The sequence below is a fragment of the Podarcis melisellensis genome (genome assembly GCF_964234715.1).
Source record: "Podarcis melisellensis genome assembly, chromosome: 14".
Classification (NCBI taxonomy): Eukaryota; Metazoa; Chordata; class Lepidosauria; order Squamata; family Lacertidae; genus Podarcis; species Podarcis melisellensis.
In genome coordinates this window covers 4,367,872-4,387,464 of record NC_138546.1, presented here as the reverse complement: position 1 = coordinate 4,387,464, position 19,593 = coordinate 4,367,872, and the positions used below count along the sequence as shown (strand labels likewise).

Here is a 19,593-nt window from a genome sequence, read left to right as displayed (position 1 = left end):
ATTTTTATTTTTAATGTGTTAGATAGTTGTTATTACTGGTAATTTTCACTTTGTGGTTTGCTCATTTGCTTTTCTTTTTAACAGTCAAGCAGTGTTTAAACATTATGAAAGCAAAAAATAATTCCAGCATAAATTTAATATTATCACTAATCAGTTGCTTAAGCACATCAGACCAAAATTCTTGTACGGGGTGGTGTTCCCACCAGAGGTTTTGAACAAAGAACCAACCAAGTTGACTGTAACTAGGCTCCTAGACAAACTGCTAATTCCACCTGCCCCTGGCACCTGCTCCTAGACAAACTGCTAATTCCACCTGCCCCTGGCACCTGCCAGATGTAGGGGAGAAACCCTTCCCCATCTCCATTAGCAACAATTTAAGGTCCACCAGTCTCTTTTCCTAACCACTGATGTGCACAAACCTTGCTCCTGCTGCCCCTGCTCTCTCCCGCAAGTATGGCTGGGCAATAGACTGATATATTGTCCAAAACCAGTTTGAAGTCCGTATTGTGCTATCGGTTTCATAATTTTTGATGTGGCAATATATTGTAAATCACGATGTGTGTGCGTGTGTAATGCAAGAACCACAATGCAGGTAAAGCCGTGAAGCCAGCCAATGCCTCTATGTAGTTCCATCCTTATTTCAGACATAGTGATACATTGGTATATCACGATATTTACCCCGTATATCACAATGTTGAAAACCGGTTATCGGTCCAGCCCTACCCACAAGGAAGATTTGGCCCACCTTTGCCCTTTACCTACGGGACCTCCTCTCCTGGTATGCCCCGCGGAGGACCTTAAGGTCCACAAATGACAACATTTTGGAAGTCCCACGTCACAAGGTGGTTAGATTGGTCTCAACTAGGGCCAGGGCCTTTTCGGTACTGGCCCCGACTTGGTGGAACACTCTGTCACAAGAGACTAGGGATCTGCGGGACTTGACATCTTTCCGCAGGGCCTGCAAGACAGAGCTGTTCTGCCTGGCCTTTGGTTTGGACTCAGTCTGACCTTTATGTTTCCCTCCCCTTATGGTTTTGATCTAAGAGCTACTATTAAAATGAGGCTGCATTTTAAATTGTATTTTTAACCTGTATTTTAAATTGGTTCCCAACCCCCTATTATGTTTTTATTGTAATTTTACTGGTGTTAGCTGCCCTGAGCCCGGCTCTGGCCAGGGGGGGGGGGTTTAAATAAAATTTATTATTATTTATTATTACTCAGGTCTCCTAGCGCAGGGGTGTCCAAACTTTTTTAAAGAGGGCCAGATCCAAAGTTGAGCTTTTTTTACGATTTTACCCCAAAGTTGTTGAGCTTTCTTGGTATTGAAATAAACTGTCGCAGAGGCCAGATTAACCCAACCGGCGGACCGGATTAGGCCCCCAGGCCTAGTGAAAGAGAGCCTGGACTTACCTGACACACAGCATGTAGTGGTTGAGAAGCACTTTGGGTTTGAGGCGGATTTTGATCAGGTTGGAGACCACCTCGACGTCCTCGGAGCTGTGGGTGTTGCAGTTCATGCAGACCGACATGAGCAAGTCCTGGGCAGGTCTGGTGAGCTGGGAAGGAAGGAGAAGAGGGGTGCAATGAGGGCAGGCAGGGGAGAAAGAAGCCACGTGAATAAAATGAAGATGGGAAGTGTCAGGGAACTGACATCAGAGCGAGAGGCGGAGGCAGGGCTCCAGAGCGATGCCGGAGAGGGGACCAGCAGGGGGGAAGGAATTCAGCGCAACACCAGTAGAGAAGGGAGGGAGATGGAGGAATTGGAGACTGGTCTCCAAGACCCTGCATCAGAGACTAGTGGAGAGAGCGCTGGCACACCCCTGCCTTCCCCTTACTTGCGCAGATGAGTTCCGCGCAGGGAAAATAGGAGGAGACTTGGCATCAAACAGCTCTTATGCTGGAAAAGGTTCAGGAGACGCCCACTGACAGATTCTGCAAGCGACTGACCGGCCACAGAGTGTGGGCTGTCAGCCAAGGCATGGTCAACCAGGCAATCGGACACAACTAGCAGGCAACTTACGCACAAGTAACCCCTTACAACCATTACAGGAAGCTTAGCCCAGAGTTGGAAAGAAGATAAGAGCCCCTATCAGAGAAGAATGGCAAACCCAGCTGAAATGGCAAAGCTGACTGGAAAACTCAGAAACCAAAAGGATAAAAACTTTATAAAAGAATGGGGAAATTTTATAAGTTACTTAGGAGACCACTGTAAGGAGTTGGAAACAAGAGCAGAATTTTGACTCACTTGTAGCATAAAAAATATTATGGACAACATGGTTTGATATAAAAATTGGAATATGGATGAATATGCAGTTGTAGATGTTTAAATTAAGACTTTATGGAGGGGGTGGGGGGAAGTCTCAAGATTCAGAGAATTTATACAGATATGTTCTTATAAGTTTGTGTTTATATGTACTTTGTATTTGCAAAAACAATAAAAATGATTTAAAAAATGAAGATGGGAAGCTGCCTAATATCAGGTCAGACTATTAGGATTATTTATTAAATCTCCTTACTGCCCTTCCTCTGAAGATCACAGGGCGATTTACAATATAAACACACACACACACAACATACCGTAACAACAAACAAAAACAATACCTGTCCTGGATAGAATCCAGCCCCATCTCCAAGTTCAAGTAAGGGAACGGGGAGTTTCGGTTTTTTAAAAAATCCCAACCAAGCCCAGCCTTCTTACCTTGGGGTTCTGCAGCCACATCTCCAGCCTCGGCACGGCCATCTGTCGGATCTCCTTGTAGCCGCAGGTGGCAGTCAGGAGGCGCAAGAGATTCCGGGACACGTTGTCCATGGGCTGGCGCCTGTTGAGCTGGTCCCTCAGCATGTCCAGGACGTATTCCTCCACACTCTCGGCCAGGTCGTCGTACCTGGGACGGGACAAGGCCGTATAAGAATAGGAATTTAGCCACTTTGGGCAGCTCCCAACAGAATATTAAAAACACAATAAAACATCAAACATTAAAAACTTCTCTAAACAGGGCTGCTTTCAGGTGTCTTCTAAAAGTCAGATACAGTGGTACCTCAGGCTACAGACACTTCAGGTTACAGACGCATCAGATTACAGACTCCGCTGACCCAGAAATAGTACCTTGAGTTAAGAACTTTGCTTCAGGATGAGAACAGAAATTGTGCTCTGGTGGGGCAGTGGCAGTGGGAGGCCCCATTAGCTAAAGTGGTGCTTCAGGTTAAGAACAGTTTCAGGTTAAGAAAGGACCTCCGGAACGAATTAAGTTCTTAACCCGAGGTACCACTGTAGTTGTTTATTTCCTTAACATCTGATGGGAGGGTGTTCCACAGGGCGAGCGCCACCACCGAGAAGGCCCTCTGCTTGCTTCCCTTTAACCTTACTTCTTGCAGGGAGGGAACCACCAGAAGGCCCTTAGAGCTGGATGCCAGTGTCCGGGCTGGACGATGGGGGTGGAGGCGCTCCTTCAGGTATACTGGGCCGAGGCCATTTAGGGCTTTAAAGGTCAGCACCAACACTTTGAATTGTGCTCGGAAACAAATATTGGGCATGAAGCACAGGCTGCTTTTAGAAGGAGGTTAACAGATCAGGACAGTTACAGATAGGTAGCCGTGTTGGTCTGCCATAGTCAAAACAAAAAAAATTCCTTCCAGTAGCACCTTAAAGACCAACTAAGTTAGTTCTTGGTATGAGCTTTCGTGTGCATGCACACTTCTTCAGATACACAGGACACAGATCAGGACAGGTTTGGGGCCATGGCTTTTAGGTCTATCAAACAGCCGAACTGGGATTCAGGGCGCCTGACAACATTTGGAAGAAGCATTATTATAAAATGCCAAAAACAAACACTAAATGAGACGCATCAAAGCACGTTGAGAATCAGCAATTACAAATGCAGTTTGTCCTGAGAGCAACCCCATTATCAGCATCGTCTGTCTGCACCTTAGTTTCCAAAGGTCTGTCTGAAGAGGAAGGTCTTGATCTGCCAGCAGGAGGATAACAGGGAGGGAGCCAGGATGAGATCTTTGAGTGATTTGCAGGAAATTGGAAAGAGTTTGACTCCTGGTTGTTTAACTGAAGGAATGATCGCCGGGCGTGGAGCACACTTCCACCCACAGACAAGCCACAGCTTTCTGAACATCATGCCCTCTATCTAACCTTTGGCTTTCTCAGTGGTCTGCCGTGCCCCGTCTTGTGACCTTTGTCTCCTTCGTCATACATTGTGCAAGGGGAAAATGATGCGGTGGAAATAGGTGCCAAAATAGCTTTGGACCACCCCAAGATCGCGTGATTGGAAGATGTAAAGGGCATAGTCCAAAATGCATCTGACTGGTTTTGCATATTGTGCTAATAAAAAGAGCCTCAGCAGAGCTAGCTGGCAGCTTGCCTGTGCAAAGCTCACCTGCATTACCAACTCCTGCCTCATGCCTTCACTTCATTAACAATAGCAGCAGCAACAAGTTCACTCCCCCCCCCCCAATCCCGGACACCCACACTTCAAATTAAAGCTAGGGGGTGACCAGGAATGGATCTGGGGGGTGGGCAGGAATGTGAGTGCAGCTCAGTTCTGGCACTCAAAGCAAAGCTCGGCAGCGGAGGACACCATGCTTTTGCATCTAGCTCCACAAACAAGGTCCTGTAAGTGTGGAGTCTGTCCTCCCTTGCTATAGGGTTAGTAAAGACATAGGAAGGTCCAGCTGAATCTCACACGCTACATTTCCTTCAATCATTCTGCAGTTCTCCAGTGCTGTTTGAAGCGAGGGCATTTGCCATCAATGGGTAAGCGTACCTGGGCATCAGTTGTCCTTCCTGCTCTGGGCTCATCTTGTCCTCGGCAATCAGCAGCTCGCTCTGGCTGTCCTCCTCTTCAGGCACAGAGGGATGTGGGCTGTTCCCTGAAGGAAAGCCAAGAACACGCATTTCAACACAGAGAAAGGGGGCAAGTTCAAATGTCACAATAAACGGTGGTTTGTCGAAGTGGGAACAAGCAGCAGCAAACGTCACAGACTAATTGGACTTGGACTTGATATCCCGCCTTTCACTCCCCTTCAGGAATCTCAAAGCGACCAACAATCTCCTTTCCCTTCCTCCTCCACAACAAACACTCTGTGAGGTGAGTGAGGCTGAGAGACTTCAGAGAAGTGTGACTGGCCCAAGGTCACCCAGCAGCTGCATGTGGAGGAGCGGGGAAGCGAACCTGGTTCACCAGATTACGAGTCCACCACTCTTAACCACTGCACCATGCTGGCTCTCCCTTCCTTCTCACCCTTCCTCTCCGGAAGAGCTGCAAAGAGTGCAGAAGCTTTCATTTCCAGTTTCAATTAACGACAGTTTAGTGCTATGTCTGAACTGTACACTGTGGTTAACCTTAAACGAGGGTTTATTGAAATAAGCCCTATGAAATGACGCCATCTCGTTTTGCGACAATTTCTCTGCTAATCTCATCTTCAGATCCCAGGACCTGCCAAGCACCATTGTCAAAATTTCACAACAAAATTTCACAATTTCACAATTTCTGAGAAGTTCCATTTAAGCTTCTGCATCAGCAAAATGTTAAGCAAACCACGCTGGAGGGGTTGTACTGATCATATGTGGTGGAACTGTTCTGTAACAAACTGATTTTGGCAAAAGGTATTTGAAGAGACTGGTAAAATAGTAGGATGCAAGCTTCAGTGTATTCCACAGCTGGCTTTGTTGTTCCTATTTGATAATGAAAAGGCTGATGTTCCTTACAATGACTTAGTTTTAGTTTCAAAGGTGGCAGCTCATCAGCTGATAAGTAAACATCGGAAAAGTGGTACAGGATTAACGTTATCCAAGTTGTACATGAGCATCTGGCAAATTTGAGAGCCAGTGTGGCACAGCGGTTAAAGTATCAGACTAAGACCTGAGAAACAAGGGTTCAAATCCCCATTTGGCTATAAAGCTCACTGGGTGACCATGAGCCGGTCATTGTCTATTAGGCTAACGGGGTTGTTGTGGGGATTAAATGAGGAGGGGGGAGCTATGCATGCCACACCTTGAGCTCCTTGGAGAAAAAGGTGGGACGTAAAACCAGTAAAACCAGTAAAACCATGGGTAGGCAAACTAAGGCCTGGGGGCCAGATCTGACCCAATTGCCTTCTAAATCTGGCCCATGGACGGTCCGGGAATCAGTGTGTTTTTACATGAGTAGAATGTGTCCTTTTATTTAAAATGCATCTCTGGGTTATTTGTGGTGCATAGGAATTCATTCATTTCCCCTCCCAAAATATAGTCCGGTCCCCCACAGGGTCTGAGGGACAGTGGACCGGCCCCCTGCTGAGAAAGTTTGCTAAAAATGTATTTGAAAGTTGGATTGTTCTTATTTCTTTTTTTCTTTTTTTGTTTGATTATTTTGTAATTTGAAAATGCAATAAAAATCTTTTTGAAAAAAAAAAAAGAAAGTTTGCTGACCCCTGAGTAAAACAATACATAACTGAAAAGTTAACAAAAAGACAATGGAAGGTAAAAAACACGACTGGCAGTTTAGCTTGGTTTGATTTCATACGTCAACAGGTCTACGCATACCATAATTTCTCAATCAAACAACAGAGATCTTTTAACTTTAATCTACTGGACTTCACAGTGAACACGATTAAAATGGATGTACTGTGATTCACTTGCATGTTGACATTGTTATCTGTAAAAACAACCACCTTCCAAGCAACTCTCCAAGTAAGGGCCCTACCAGCGCTCAGGTCTCCTCCGCTGCGTCCAACCTCCCCATGCAGCAAAATGCTTTTGGGGGGCATCTTGGTGCTGAAGGCCGTCTGGATGTTTTCCACAAAGGTCTTGCAGTGGGGGCTGTCTACCCAGATACGCTCTCCCAGAGAATCCTCAATGTAAACCTGTAAAGGAGATGAATAGAAACTCTTCTCTGCACCTGCACCGAAAAGAACTGGTCCCCTTTTTGTATCCCAGGGCTCAACTGTCAAGAGAACCAACACACAGGCATCAAAGCAGTTAAGCGGGGTGGGTGGGCGTGCCCCAAACAGACAAGATCAGTACTTTCCAGCCACTCTTATATCAGATGCTGGTGTTACGGGTATTCAAACTTTTGGGGTGGCACAGATCTGTGTGATAGAAATGAACGGTAGCTGAAAATTGCAGCTCCGGCAACTCTGGGCTCCCTCTAATTTTAGCCAAAATCATAAACCCTCCATAGCTTAATAAAAACATTAGTCAATGGGGTAGGATATTTCTCCACCCCCAACGTTCAGCCCGGACACTGAGATCCAGCGCCGAGGGCCTTCTGGCAGTTCCCTCATTGCGAGAAGTAAGGTTACAGGGAACCAGACAGAGGGCCTTCTCGGTGGTGGTGATTCAAGCTGGCCACTTTAAGAACTGATGCTGAGTTTGCCTGATTTCCTCTTCCCTCCCCATTGCTTTTTCCTTTTGTGACATGTTCACCAGGGCCTGCCTTGTTTCCTTTTGACTGTGTATATCTAAAACACAAAGCCACTCTGGGAGCCTTCTCATTTGAAGAGCAGGGATAAAAACACTTTAAAAGAGATAATTATTTTCGAGTGACAGGTGTTGAAGATGCTCCTATCCTTGCACACAGTCTTAACACTTCCGCCTGCCTCCAGTAAGCTTCCCACACGAGCACTGCCTCAAATTGGTGTACCTTGACAAAGATCTCAGGCCAGTTCTCGTCTTCCTCATATGCCGCCATGAGGAGGTTGCAGGCCAAGACAGACACCAGGCTGTTCCCTTTGGCTTTGAAGTTGATGGAGGCGTCTCGGCGGAGGAGACTGCACAGTGCCTGCAGAAGCAAATTCCCCCAGTGAGAACAAGCGGCTTAGTCATGCTGGCCCAATGACCCAGAAGCTGCACACCAGCTCCCTCGGCCAGTAAAGCGAGATGAGTGCTGCAACGCCGAGTCGTTGGGCCTAATGTCAGGGGTCCCTTTACCATTACTCTCCTTTTTAACCAATTGTCCCTGAGAGAGTTGTGAGTAGCTAATGGAAAGGGGGCAACATCGTCATTTCCTGTATATTGAAAAAGCATGCACCATATGGTTTAAAAATCAACTTTGGTCTTTGTGTTCCTTAGTGCTACATTAGTTTCTCCAAAAGAGATATGTTCCACTGTCTATCCCACCATGCCCCTCGATTTAAGTTAGTCAATATTTCTAATCCTGACGCACAAAGACAAATCTGGCTCTCACCTCAATCACTCCTTCCGTGGCAAAGATGTTGGGCTTCATTTTTGCCAGGTACATCAGGCTCAAGTACAGGGTGGTGTCGGGCTTTGCCCGGTTCATTTTCAGCTGCTTCACGGCCCCGCACAACACCCCTTCAATGCGGTCGTCATTGCCTTCGGCTTCTGCAGCCTCGATCTCATCCAGCAAAACCGCTGGGGCCACTGCAAAGAGAGCCAGACAGGAAATGGGTTCCTCAGAGCCCTCAGCCTATAGGCAGGTGTCATTTTTAAGCAATCCAAATAAAACTTATACCAAAGCTCAAGGCAAATGGCTTCTAGGGGGGGTTGGAAAAAAGGTAACACTCTTGATAACCTAGAGATGGACAATCTTTTTGGTGACGGTGCCAAAATATTAAAGAGCAGAAGTCTTACAGCATGGTTCATATTTGCCCACAGGGCTTGAAATCTGCATCAGAGCAACAAAGCCCATCATCTACCTTTGCTTCAAAACATCTGCATATGCAAACGATGTCTGTTGGACACAAGAAAAACCTGCTGGATCAGGCCAAATACCCATCAAGTCCAGCATCCTGTTTTCACCATGGCCAACCAGATGCCTTTCCTGGAAACGCTCAAGCAGGATTCGAACACAAAGCCCTCTCCCCTCCTGCGGTTTCCAGCAACTAGTATTCGAGGCGTATATTGGCTTCTCCGGAGCAAAGGGTCTTTCCATCTCTCTTTACCTTCAATGGGGACCACGGAGGGCTCCTTGATGGAAGGAGAAATGGCCCGTTTCTCAGCCACGGCTGCCTCCGCCAAGCGTCCCAAGGCACTGAGAGGGGGAGTCGAGGAGAGTTTGGGGCGCTTGGCAAGACTGGAGGCAGCCTCCCGCTTCCGTTCGGAGGGCAACCCGGCCGAAGCCGGCTTGAGCAGCGTGACGGCTGCTTTCGATTCATTGGACTGGCCTTTTGAACCCAAGGCGATGAAATCTCCCGGAGGTGGGTGACCTAGGAGGAAAAAAGAGAGCAGTTCACAGCAATGCAAAGTCAGGGAGAACACAGGAGTCAGACCATTGGCTCAGGTAACTGAGTACTGCCGACACTGACTGGCCGTTGATGTCCAGGAGTCTTAGTGGACCACAAGCTTCAAATGATGCGGTTGGAGGATGGATGGCAGCTAACAGATTGAGGTTGAATCCTGACAAGACAGAAGGACTGTTCTTGGGGGAGAGCGGGTGGGTGTGGAGGACTCCCTGGTCCAGAATGGGGTAACTGTGCCCCTGAAGGACCAGGTGTGCACCCTGGGAGTCATCCTGGACTCACAGCTGTCCATGGAGGCGCAGGTTAATTCTGTGTCCAGGGCAGCTGTTTACCAGCTCCATCTGGTACGCAGGATGAGACCCTATCTGCCCGCAGACTGTCTCGCCAGAGTGGTGCATGCTCTGGTTATCTCCCGCTTGGACTACTGCAATGCGCTCTACATGGGGCTACCTTTGAAGGTGACCTGGAAACTACAACTAATCCAGAATGCGGCAGCTAGACTAGTGACTCCCAGTACGTTTCCAAGCACAATTCCAAGTGTTGGTGCTGACCTTTAAAGTCCTAACCGGCCTCAGCCCAATAGACCTGAACATTTATTATATATATTGTTGTTGTTGTTTAGTCGTTTAGTTGTGTCCAACTCTTCGTGACCCCATGGACCAGAGCACACCAGGCACTCCTGTCTTCCACTGCCTCCCGCAGTTTGGTCACACTCATGCTGGTAGCTTCGAGAACACTGTCCAACCATCTCATCCTCTGTCGTCCCCTTCTCCTTCTGCCCTCCATCTTTCCCAACATCAGGGTCTTTTCCAGGGAGTCTTCTCTTCTCATGAGGTGGCCAAAGTCTTGGAGCCTCAGCTTCAGGATCTGTCCTTCCAGTGAGCACTCAGGGCTGATTTCCTTCAGAATGGAGAGGTTTGATCTTCTTGCAGTCCATGGGACTCTCAAGAGTCTCCTCCAGCACCAGAATTCAGACTACCAGGAGAGGCAATCAGATAAGGCATGATATGTGTGTGTGTGTGTGTGTGTGTGACCTTAAAATTCTATTACATTTCCAAGCAGAGGCTGGACGGCCACCTGCCAAGGACCGTCGAGCTGTTACTCCTGCGTTGCAGGGGGGTCAGCCTAGATGACCCCTGAGGGTCCCCCTCCCAGCTCTGTAGTTCTAGGATTCTACGTCATTCCTTTTTTGGGGGGGGTGGAGAAGAGGGTTGGTTTTTTTATTTGTTTTCAAGGCGGAGCTGCCCTTTCCCCCCCCCCCGGTGTCGTGCACGCGCTTCCCCGCCCCCACCCCCGTTTACCCACCGGAGGGTTTGGCGACGGCGCTGGGGCGGCGCGCGGCCGCGGGCTTCGGGCGGTTCATCCCCGCGGAGCCCCCTCCCCACTCCCGCCCTCTCCGCTTTTCCCCCCCTCACAGTCGAGGGGCTGGCAGGGAGGGAGTTAACGGAGAGGAAGGCGGAAGCGGAAGAGGCCGCGCGTGCCCTTCCCGACCCGGAACAAAAATAAGGCGAGGGAGGGGAGCGAACGCGCTTCCAGGCTCTGGGCTCTGCGCGTCTCTCCGGCGCCACTGCGCGGCCGGGAGGGGGAACTGCAGGCTTTTCTCTCCCCTTTGCCGGAGGAGACCGCGGAGCGCCACCTAGAGGTTCGGGATCGTTTCAAGTTAAGCGAGCGGAGGAAACCGTGGCGATGTCTTTCGCCACCTAGTGGCCGGCGGCGGGGTGGCGGGCAAGGGGAACTGCCATGACGGGGCTCCCAAGCGGTAGACCTATTATTAATATTTTAATAAATAACAACAACAATAATAATATGATTTCCACCCGCACACCACCACCATTGTAATCCATGGGCCAATGGAACTAGACAGGGCTAGCAAAGGGGGCAAAAAGGGTTATTGTTTTGTTCTTGTTTTTATTATGTACAGTGGTATCTCAGGTTAAGTACTTAATTCGTTCCAGAGGTCCGTACTTAACCTGAAACTGTTCTTAACCTGAAGCACCACTTTAGCTAATGCGGCCTCCCGCTGCCACCGGTGCACGATTTCTGTTCTTATCCTGAAGCAAAGTTTTTAACCTGAAGCACTATTTCTGGGTTAGCGGAGTCTGTAACCTGAAGCGTATGTAACCCGAGGTAGCACTGAACTGATATATTGTGTTTCACCTTGTATTTTTATGCCGTGATCTGCCCCAGTGGTCCAGCCCAGGATGCCTCACCATTCTGAGCAAGGCAGCAGAATGGACACAGATAAACATAGCTTATGGATGTCCCGCAAAACACTTTGCGCCATTGCCATAGCTGTCAACTTACAGATTTGAAAATAAGGGATCAGCAGCCAAAATAAGGGATTTTCCGGGCACAGGTATGTTCAGCTCCGAGCCCCTCCGAGTCAAAGGCAGAAAGCCCAGCCAGCAGCCAAACGGAGCCTCATCAATAAGGGACAGCAGCGGGACATGGCGCTGGGATAAGGGACTGTCCCGCCAAATAAGGGACGCTTGACAACTATGGTCATTGCTATTCTGCAGGTGAGGAAGAGAGGGCTGAGGTTTTTTTCTGGCTTTGATAGCTGCTGGTGGTGGGAATGGGATACCAGATGCAGTCCATTCTGGCTTACCCAATAGGCAGACTTTTCGGCACCAGCAAAGCAGGTGCCCAATAGGGCACCAAAAAGAGTAAAATTTGACAGTTGCAGTTCATAGTTCATAGAACCATAGAATTGTAGAGTTGAAAAGGACCCTGAGAATCACGTGTTGTGGGGAAAAACAAAATCTTGCTTGATTTCCTTACGCTCCACACTCTTCCTCCATTTTCCTGTTCTCTTGTCATTACTTATCCCCACTTAAACCAAGGTGGTGTCCTACTGTGAATTGAAATAATGTGAGGAAATCAGATCCCTGCCGTGTGTTGCACATCATATACCTACATATATGTTTCAATGCATGTATAAGTTTTGTGCCATTTAATAAAACAAAATTTTGATGCTTTGCTATTTTGTTTTGAATTGCATATGGAATGTAGGCTATGAGTCTAATGCCTGCAATTGTAACCTGAGGCCCTTCTCTGTGTACCCTCTCAATGGGAAGTCCAGAAGGTGGCAACACAAAAATGGGCCTTTTCAGTTGTTGCTCCCTGCATTTATGCTCTGCCCAGGAGTTATAGCCGTAGTTCTCCATCTCTGCCCTAGAGATGTTGGCACCCAGAGCCAGCCATGCCTCCCTGACTCAGCCAAATACGACAGAGAGTGAAGGGGCAGCAGCCAGGCTCAATTCAGCCAGTTCTGTGGCCAACACAATAACTAGTGTTGTTTGAGGATTTCTTCCTAGAAAAGCTTTTTATTTTAATTTTTATTCAGGAGCACAGTAGCCTAGGGCTTGCCAATCAGAAGATCGGCGTTTCGAATCCCCACAACGGGGTGAGCTCCCGTTGCTCAGTCCCTGCTCCTGCTCACCTAGCAGTTCAAAAGCATGTCAAAGTGCAAGTAGATAAATAGGTACCGCTCTGGCGGGAAGGTACCGTATTTTTCGCTCTATAAGACGCACATTTTCCGCTCCAAAAATTAAGGGGAAATGTGTGTGCGTCTTATGGAGCGAATGCAGGCTCCTTGGCTTCAGCGATAGCAACGCGAAGCCTCTGAAGCACAGTGGGAGCGTTCACGCTCCGCTCCAGAGGCTTTGCGTTGCTTTGGCTGAAGCCTGGAGAGCGAGAGGGGTCAGTGCGCACCAACCCCTCTTGCTCTCCAGGCTTCAAAGATAGCCGCTTCGGGTTCAGAGGCTTCGGGTTCCTTTTGCTGAAGCCAGGAGAGCAAGACTTTCCTGGCTTCAGCGATAGCTGCCTGAAGCCTCCGGAGCGCAGCAGGAACTCCTGAAGGCGAAGGCAATGTGGGAGAGGGCGAACCAGAGCAGCGCACGGAAATACCGCTTACCGTATTTTTCGCTCTATAGGATGCACCGGACCATAGGACGCACCTTGTTTTAGATGGGAGAACAAGAAAAAAAAATTCTCCCCTCTCTGCTCAGCGCCCCTTCAGCGAAGCGGGAGAAAAAAGGGAAGGGGCTTAGTCATGCTGGCCACTTGACCCGGAAGCTGTACGCCGGCTCCCTCGGCCAGTAAAGCGAGATGAGCGCCACAACCCCAGAGTCTGTCATGACTGGACCTAATGGTCAGAGGTCCCTTTACTTTTACCACCAGCTGTAATTCCAGTTCTCATTCCCCGCAACCCTCAGCTACCAGTGTTTGCATTTAAAATGAGAATGGCAAAGCTGCATTTAACATTGCACTTCTATATGGCCCAGGGACAGGTTTGCTCTCTCATGCGTTGCTCGAGAAGTGGCGAGCGGATCGTGCATCATTTCACCGGGGTCCTGAATTTCTGCTACGACACCCTTTGCAGGTTTGCTGTTTTGGTTCTCTTTGAATATGCCCAGCAAGCATTCATGAACTGAAGTGAATCGCTTTGAACTCTTTGAAGGTTTGTTTTATTGAGAGTCAATCTGGGTACAGCCAGCCACAGAGAAATGGCAGATGCAAAGCCCCAAATGAACAAGTAAAAGCTAAACAATCCGAATGCGCCACTCACTTTGTTTGTTTTTCACCGTTGCTGGCCTTTCCCAAGTGACCAGAAGCAAAGCAGGCAGCTCCCTGCTCTGCTCACGAAACTGCAGGTAGGGGGAAGGAGGGATCTGTATAAAAAATAGTGCAACTGAGCTCTCTCCCCCCCCCCCCAAGGATACATTCTGAATCACTGCAGACACATTCAAACAGGAGGTGGGTTCATAACCAGCCCCAATTCCCTCTTGGCGAAACAAGCAGGTGCCGGGATGTGATGCAAAAGGTACAACCTCCACAGCACTGAAAGAAGCGAACCTCACCTAAGGCGGCAAAACCCCAAGGGGCCGGCCTTGGGCAAGGCTGTGGGTTAGATTAACAGTGGCATCTATCGCTTGAGCAGCTCGTGGAGCCCGGTTCAGTTATCGCTGGAAGGCACCTTCAAGCAGAACCTGTGAGCCATCGAACCAATGGGGTTATGACGAGGTGAAAACCCTCCGTTGACCTTTGTGGGTTTAAAGCAATGTTGGCAAAAGAGGGCTTTGGCTTTCGATGTTGGTTTGAGAACAAGCTGTCTTGTGCTGCGTACCAGAACTCCAGGTGAGTTCTCTTGGACTCAGGTCCTGGAGGAATTTTGTTTTTACCGGCTCCTGCACACAGACACCAGGCCTAAACAGGCTAACCAGAAAATATTTGGTTGGCCACAGTGACGATGCTGGACGGGGCCCGTGGCCTGATCCTGCCAGACACTTCTTATGAACCGGAAAATGTCCAGAATTGAGGCTGAGCCTTGGGAGCCCATACATACCACACATTTACCACTGTAAATGGCCATTCCCCCCCCAAAGGATTCTGGGAGCTGTGGTTTGTTAAGGCTTCTGAGAGAAGAAGAAGAAGAAGTGTTTGGATTTGATATCCCGCCTTTCACTCCCCTTCAGGAGTCTCAAAGCGGCTAACATTCTCCTTTCACTTCCTCCCCCACAACAAACACTCTGTGAGGTGAGTGGGGCTGAGAGACTTCAGAGAAGTGTGACTGGCCCAAGGTCATCCAGCAGCTGCATGTGGAGGAGCGGAGACGCGAACCAGGTTCCCCAGATTGCGAGACTACCGCTCCTAACCACTACACCACACTGGACCCCTATTCCCCTCCCAGAGCTACCCTTCCCAGAGTGGTTTAGTGATCAATCCCTCTTCACAGGGAATGCCTGTTTGTGGAATGCTCTCTCAGAACCCTGAACAAACTACAGCTCCCAGAATCCTTTGGCATAAGCTACCACTGTGGAATCATATTGCTTTAAATCAGGGGTCAGCAAACTTTTTCAGCAGGGAGCCGCTCCACTGTCTCTCAGAACTTGTGGGGGGCCGGACTGTATTTTTTTGGGGAAAGGAACAAATTCCTACGCCCCACAAATAACCCAGAGATGCATTTTAAATAAAAGGGCACATTCTACGCATGTAAAAACATGCTGATTCCCGGACCGTCTGCAGACTGGATTGAGAAGGCAATTGGGCCACATCCGGCCCCCGGACCTCAATTTGCCTACCCACGCTTTAAACACATGGTGTGAATGTGCCCCAAGAGAGTGCCCAAGCTTTAGTGCCCTCTATGGAAACAAAAGGGTACTGCGGTGAACATCACCTGCCCCTCTCATTGGCACGGAGGATGAAGGCTCAGGAACCTGTTCCCCCTACCTTTGCCTGGCTTGAAGGTGCTGCACTTTCTGCCCTTCAGGTCCTGCTCCCAGCAAAAGACAGCAGAGACCCTGGCTTGCATATCCTCCCCTCCCCAAATCAGGACCCTGGAGGGTAGGGTTATGCTGGACAAACATGTCTCTGTAGCATCTTAGGAAGAAGAGGTCCTCTCCCCACACACAGCCTTGCTATCTAGGATCCTTTAAACCGGGAACACCAGGCACTGGGCTTGGGATACTTGGCATGCATAGAGTCCCTTCTCATGCAGCGGCAGAGACAGTGCGATAAAGGATGCAGCAGCAGCAGCACAGAGATCCTGGGCTACCTTTAGAAACACGCACAAAACTCACGCACACAGGTACACAGTTTAGGCACTCTAACCCAGCGAAGGCGACAGAGGCGTCTCCCTTTTCCGACGGGAGCAGCAAAGCGGCGGGATGGCTCGGTGGGACGCCCAGCAGCGTGCAAGAGACCCTCGCCCCATCGAGGGCCCAGCGAAGATGGGGCTTGGTTTTTGTTTTTTTGGCAGAAATGCAGTAAAAGCCGAAGCAGCAGTAGGGAGTCCCTTTCCCTGAGGAGACACGAAGAAGAGAGCACGAGGCTCGGGGCCATGGAGACCCTTCTAGGGGTGTGCGGCCCCCACCCAGAGGGCCTGGACGGGCGACAGACCCGCCTGCCGGCAACAGTACATTCAGACGGCTGGGGCGGAGGAAACTCTGCCAGTCTCACATCCAGTGTACGCTGAATCCGCGGCTGAGGTTGAGCTGCAGGTCACTCACAGTGAGAACCTACGAAGGAAGCGAGATCAGTGATTAGCTGGGGCCTTTATTCCCTTCATTAGGACGCGGGTGGCGCTGTGGGTTAAACCACAGAGCCTAGAACTTCCCGATCAGAAGGTCGGCAGTTCGAATCCCCGTGACAGGGTGAGCTCCTGCTGCTCAGTCCCAGCTGCTGCCAACCTAGCAGTTTGAAAGCACGTCAAAGTGCAAGTAGATAAATAGGTACCACTCTGGCAGGAAGGTAAACAGCGTTTCCGTGCGCTGCTCTGGTTCGCCAGAAGCGGCTTAGTCATGCTGGACACATGACCCGGAAGCTGTATGCCGGCTCCCTCGGCCAGTAAAGCGAGATGAGCGCCGCAACCCCAGAGTTGGCTACGACTGGACCTCATGGTCAGGGGTCCCTTTACCTTTATTCCCTTCAATAGTTTGCGTTTCTAATAGAAAAATGGGGGCAGGAGGGATAACTATTGCAATTATTTTTTTAAAAAAGGTGCCAGTGGTAATCTAATAAATGGTTGGCTTCAAGTTACAAGAAAGGAGATTCCGATTAAACATCAGGAAGGACTTTCGGAGAGTAACAGCTGTTCAACAGTGGAGCAGACTCTCTGGACTCTCCTTCCTTGGAGGTTTTTAAGCAGAACTTGGATGGCCATCTGCCATGGATGCTTTAGCTGAGATTCCTGCATTGGACCTGGGGTGCCTTCCAAATCTACAATTCTGTGATTCTAAGTGAAACCTGCAGGAAAATGTTGCAGCATGGAGTGCTTCTGTTTAGGGTTACAGCCAACCATGTCCTACTCTATCTATCTATCTATCTATCTATCTATCTATCTATCTATCTATCTATCTATCATCTATCTATCCATCCATCCATCAATCATATCATTTCCAACAATCATATAACATATTTTCTTATCTTATACAATGTTTTGGACTTCCATCAACCACATCTGAAGATTTTTCAATCTTTATCACTTAATCTACATTTCTTAATTTCCCTATTACTTTTAATTGTCCTTAACTAATAACTCTCTTCATAATCTTCTCTGCAATATTTCGCATAATCCTCCTTACAAAACTTCTTGCAGTCCTACTAGCGTAATCTGTTTATTACAACTGCTTTTCAAATAGTTCAAATATTTACTCCAGTCCTCTGAGAATCTCTGGTGCTGCAGGTTTCAAATCCTTCCTGTCATCTTATCTAATTCTGCATAGTCCATTAATTTCATCTGCCATTCTTCTTTTGTCGGTAGTTCTTGTTTCCATTTCTGTGTCAATAATATTCTTGCTGCCCATGTCCTAGTCAACGTCATTTCCCTCTCCTACAGACATGCAACATTCTGTGGCCAGCATGGTGTAGTGGTTAGAGTGTTGGACTAAGACCTGAGAGAGCAGGGTTCAAATCCCCACTTGGCCATTGTCAGGGAACTGCCATCGGAGCTAGAGGCAGAGGCAAGGCTCCCAAGCGATGCTGGAGAAGGGCCCAGCAGGGAGAGAGGCAGCTCATTGGCTGGGGAAGGAAATCAGCGTAACACCAGGGATAAAGGGGGGCAGATGGGGGAATCGGCGAGGGGGCTCCAGGACTCCTCGCTGGAGACCAGCGGGGAGAGCACGGGTCCTCCGCTGCCCAAACCCACCCTGCGCAGAAGACTTCCGCGCAGGGAGAGTAGGCAGAGACTTGGCGTCAAAGAACTTCTTTGCTGGAAGAGGTTCAAGAAACGCCCACTGACGGATTCTGCTAGTGACTGAACAGCCACGAAGTGAAGGGCTGTCCAGACAGAAAAGGTTTAACCAGGCAACCTAGCCAGGAGTGGCGGCAACTTACGCACGAGCAACCCCTATAACCATTACAGCCATGTAGCCCCCTCAGTGACCTTGGGTCACTCGTTTTCAGCCTAACCTGCCCCTCGGGGTTGTTGTGAGAGTCAAATAAGGAAGAAAACGATGTATGAGTTCTCTGGGAGGGAAGTTGGGGTAGAAATGTAAAAATAACAAACCAACATACTCAGTCTTCATGGGCCAGTTTTTCCCCCTTCTCCACTCAGGTCGCCCCACCCCAAATACTCTATACAGTGGTGCCTCGTAAGACGAAATTAATCCGTTCCGCAATTCTCTTCGCCTAGCGGTTTTTTCGTCTTGCGAAGCAAGCCCATTGACAGCTTAGCGGATTAGCGCTACAGCTGTCAAGCGGCTTCCAGCGATCAGCTGTTAAGCGGCTTATCAGCGGAACAGCTGATAAGCGGCTTAGCGGCTTAAGAAAAGGGCGAAAAAAGCGAAAAAAACCCGCGGGGGATGCAAGTTTTTTTTCGTCTTGCGAAGCAACCCCATAGGGGAATTCGTTTTGCGAAGCGCCTCCAAAACGGAAAACCCTTTCGTCTAGCGGGTTTTTCGTCTTGCGAGGCGTTCGTCTTGCGGGGCACCACTGTATTCTACTTCTGCAATCTTTGGGGTTCCCCAAACCCTGCTGATACCTCCCCCTTGAGGGTAGATGCTCTTGTTTTGGCTGTGTAAGGATTTATCTCTGGAGAACTGAGTTTGCTCTTAGTATATTAGAACTGCAAATAAAAAGGAGGGATTTTTTGGTTTAAATTAGAATAAAGCTAAAAACAGTACAGTGACCAAGTTAGAAAACAAAGGCAGTAGAATCATAGAGTTGCCCAGTGAAAAACAAGCAGGGATGGGCCTCTCTTGGGAGGGTATGCCAGATTCTAGGTGCCAACACAGACAAGACCCTGCCTCTAGCACCCACTTGCTGCACATCCAAGCTGCCTGTCAGTTACCTGGTTTGTCAGGTAGGTAAACGGCCTCTCCTTGCCATTGACAGTGACTGCCTTTGGCTCTTCTCGGACCCCATAGACACTCAGCGCATCCACTGTGACGTACGTGGCTCCCGCGTTTGAATGCAGGACGGTGGATGTGAATGTGTTCTGGAAGGAAAAGAGAAAAAAGCGGGAACTCCCTGGTCACAGCTGCCTCCCTGCTTCAGCAAACACACTCAACTTCTCTCTTCTCTTCCCCACTGCTAATATGGGATTGATTCATTCATGCCACCCTGCTTCAGAAAGATTATCTGTGTGCAGATCCTCTGGGGCTGTCGCTAAAGGAAGAATAGAAGGGATTCCCATCTGACGAGGCCACAGGAAGAGATCTGCTAGATTTGAAGCAACTTCTCAAGGTCGGTTGACATCAGCGGAAGAGAGAGATGGGAAGCAGGGCTCGCTCTACTGGTTCTGCTGGGGCAGGCCAGCTCCTCACCCTAGGGCAGTTATTTGCAAACCTTTTTCTCTGGACCACACTTTCAGAATAAAAAACTGCTCGTGCCACATCTTTTTAGTGAGAAGAAATATATTGGAAAACACAATTAGGATTGTTTGCTGTATCACTCGTTGCTCTT

The 19,593-nt window shown here is 48.9% G+C and overlaps 2 protein-coding genes and 1 long non-coding RNA gene across 4 annotated transcripts in view; 1 reads left to right on the top strand and 2 right to left on the bottom strand.

Annotated features, from left to right (window-relative positions):
• The window catches only part of INTS1 (integrator complex subunit 1), a 71,610-nt gene extending 60,988 nt beyond the window's left edge, over positions 1–10,622 (bottom strand). For both annotated transcript variants that reach the window (XR_014163029.1, XM_081889044.1), the window contains exons 1-8: positions 10,495–10,622; positions 8,893–9,156; positions 8,175–8,371; positions 7,632–7,769; positions 6,693–6,852; positions 4,773–4,878; positions 2,699–2,885; positions 1,411–1,556 (exon numbers count right to left, since the gene is read on the bottom strand). Coding sequence is in view for 1 of the 2 variants with exons in the window: in XM_081889044.1 (XP_081745170.1) it covers positions 1,411–1,556; positions 2,699–2,885; positions 4,773–4,878; positions 6,693–6,852; positions 7,632–7,769; positions 8,175–8,371; positions 8,893–9,156; positions 10,495–10,552 (1,256 nt within the window). In the remaining variant the exon portion in view is untranslated. The remainder of the gene's footprint in view (positions 1–1,410; positions 1,557–2,698; positions 2,886–4,772; positions 4,879–6,692; positions 6,853–7,631; positions 7,770–8,174; positions 8,372–8,892; positions 9,157–10,494) is intronic.
• Positions 10,623–11,620: 998 nt separating this feature from the next.
• Positions 11,621–13,959, top strand: LOC309357316. Its single transcript, XR_014163084.1, has 2 exons — positions 11,621–11,708; positions 13,476–13,959. It is a non-coding gene; the product is annotated as an uncharacterized lncRNA (long non-coding RNA).
• A 1,456-nt stretch (positions 13,960–15,415) lies between these two features.
• The window catches only part of LOC309357290 (lysosomal alpha-glucosidase-like), a 45,929-nt gene continuing 41,751 nt past the window's right edge, over positions 15,416–19,593 (bottom strand). Inside the window, exons 20-21 of the mRNA XM_081889444.1 lie at positions 18,980–19,126; positions 15,416–16,208 (exon numbers count right to left, since the gene is read on the bottom strand). Of these exons, the coding sequence (XP_081745570.1) occupies positions 16,146–16,208; positions 18,980–19,126 (210 nt within the window). The 3' untranslated portion in view covers positions 15,416–16,145. The remainder of the gene's footprint in view (positions 16,209–18,979; positions 19,127–19,593) is intronic.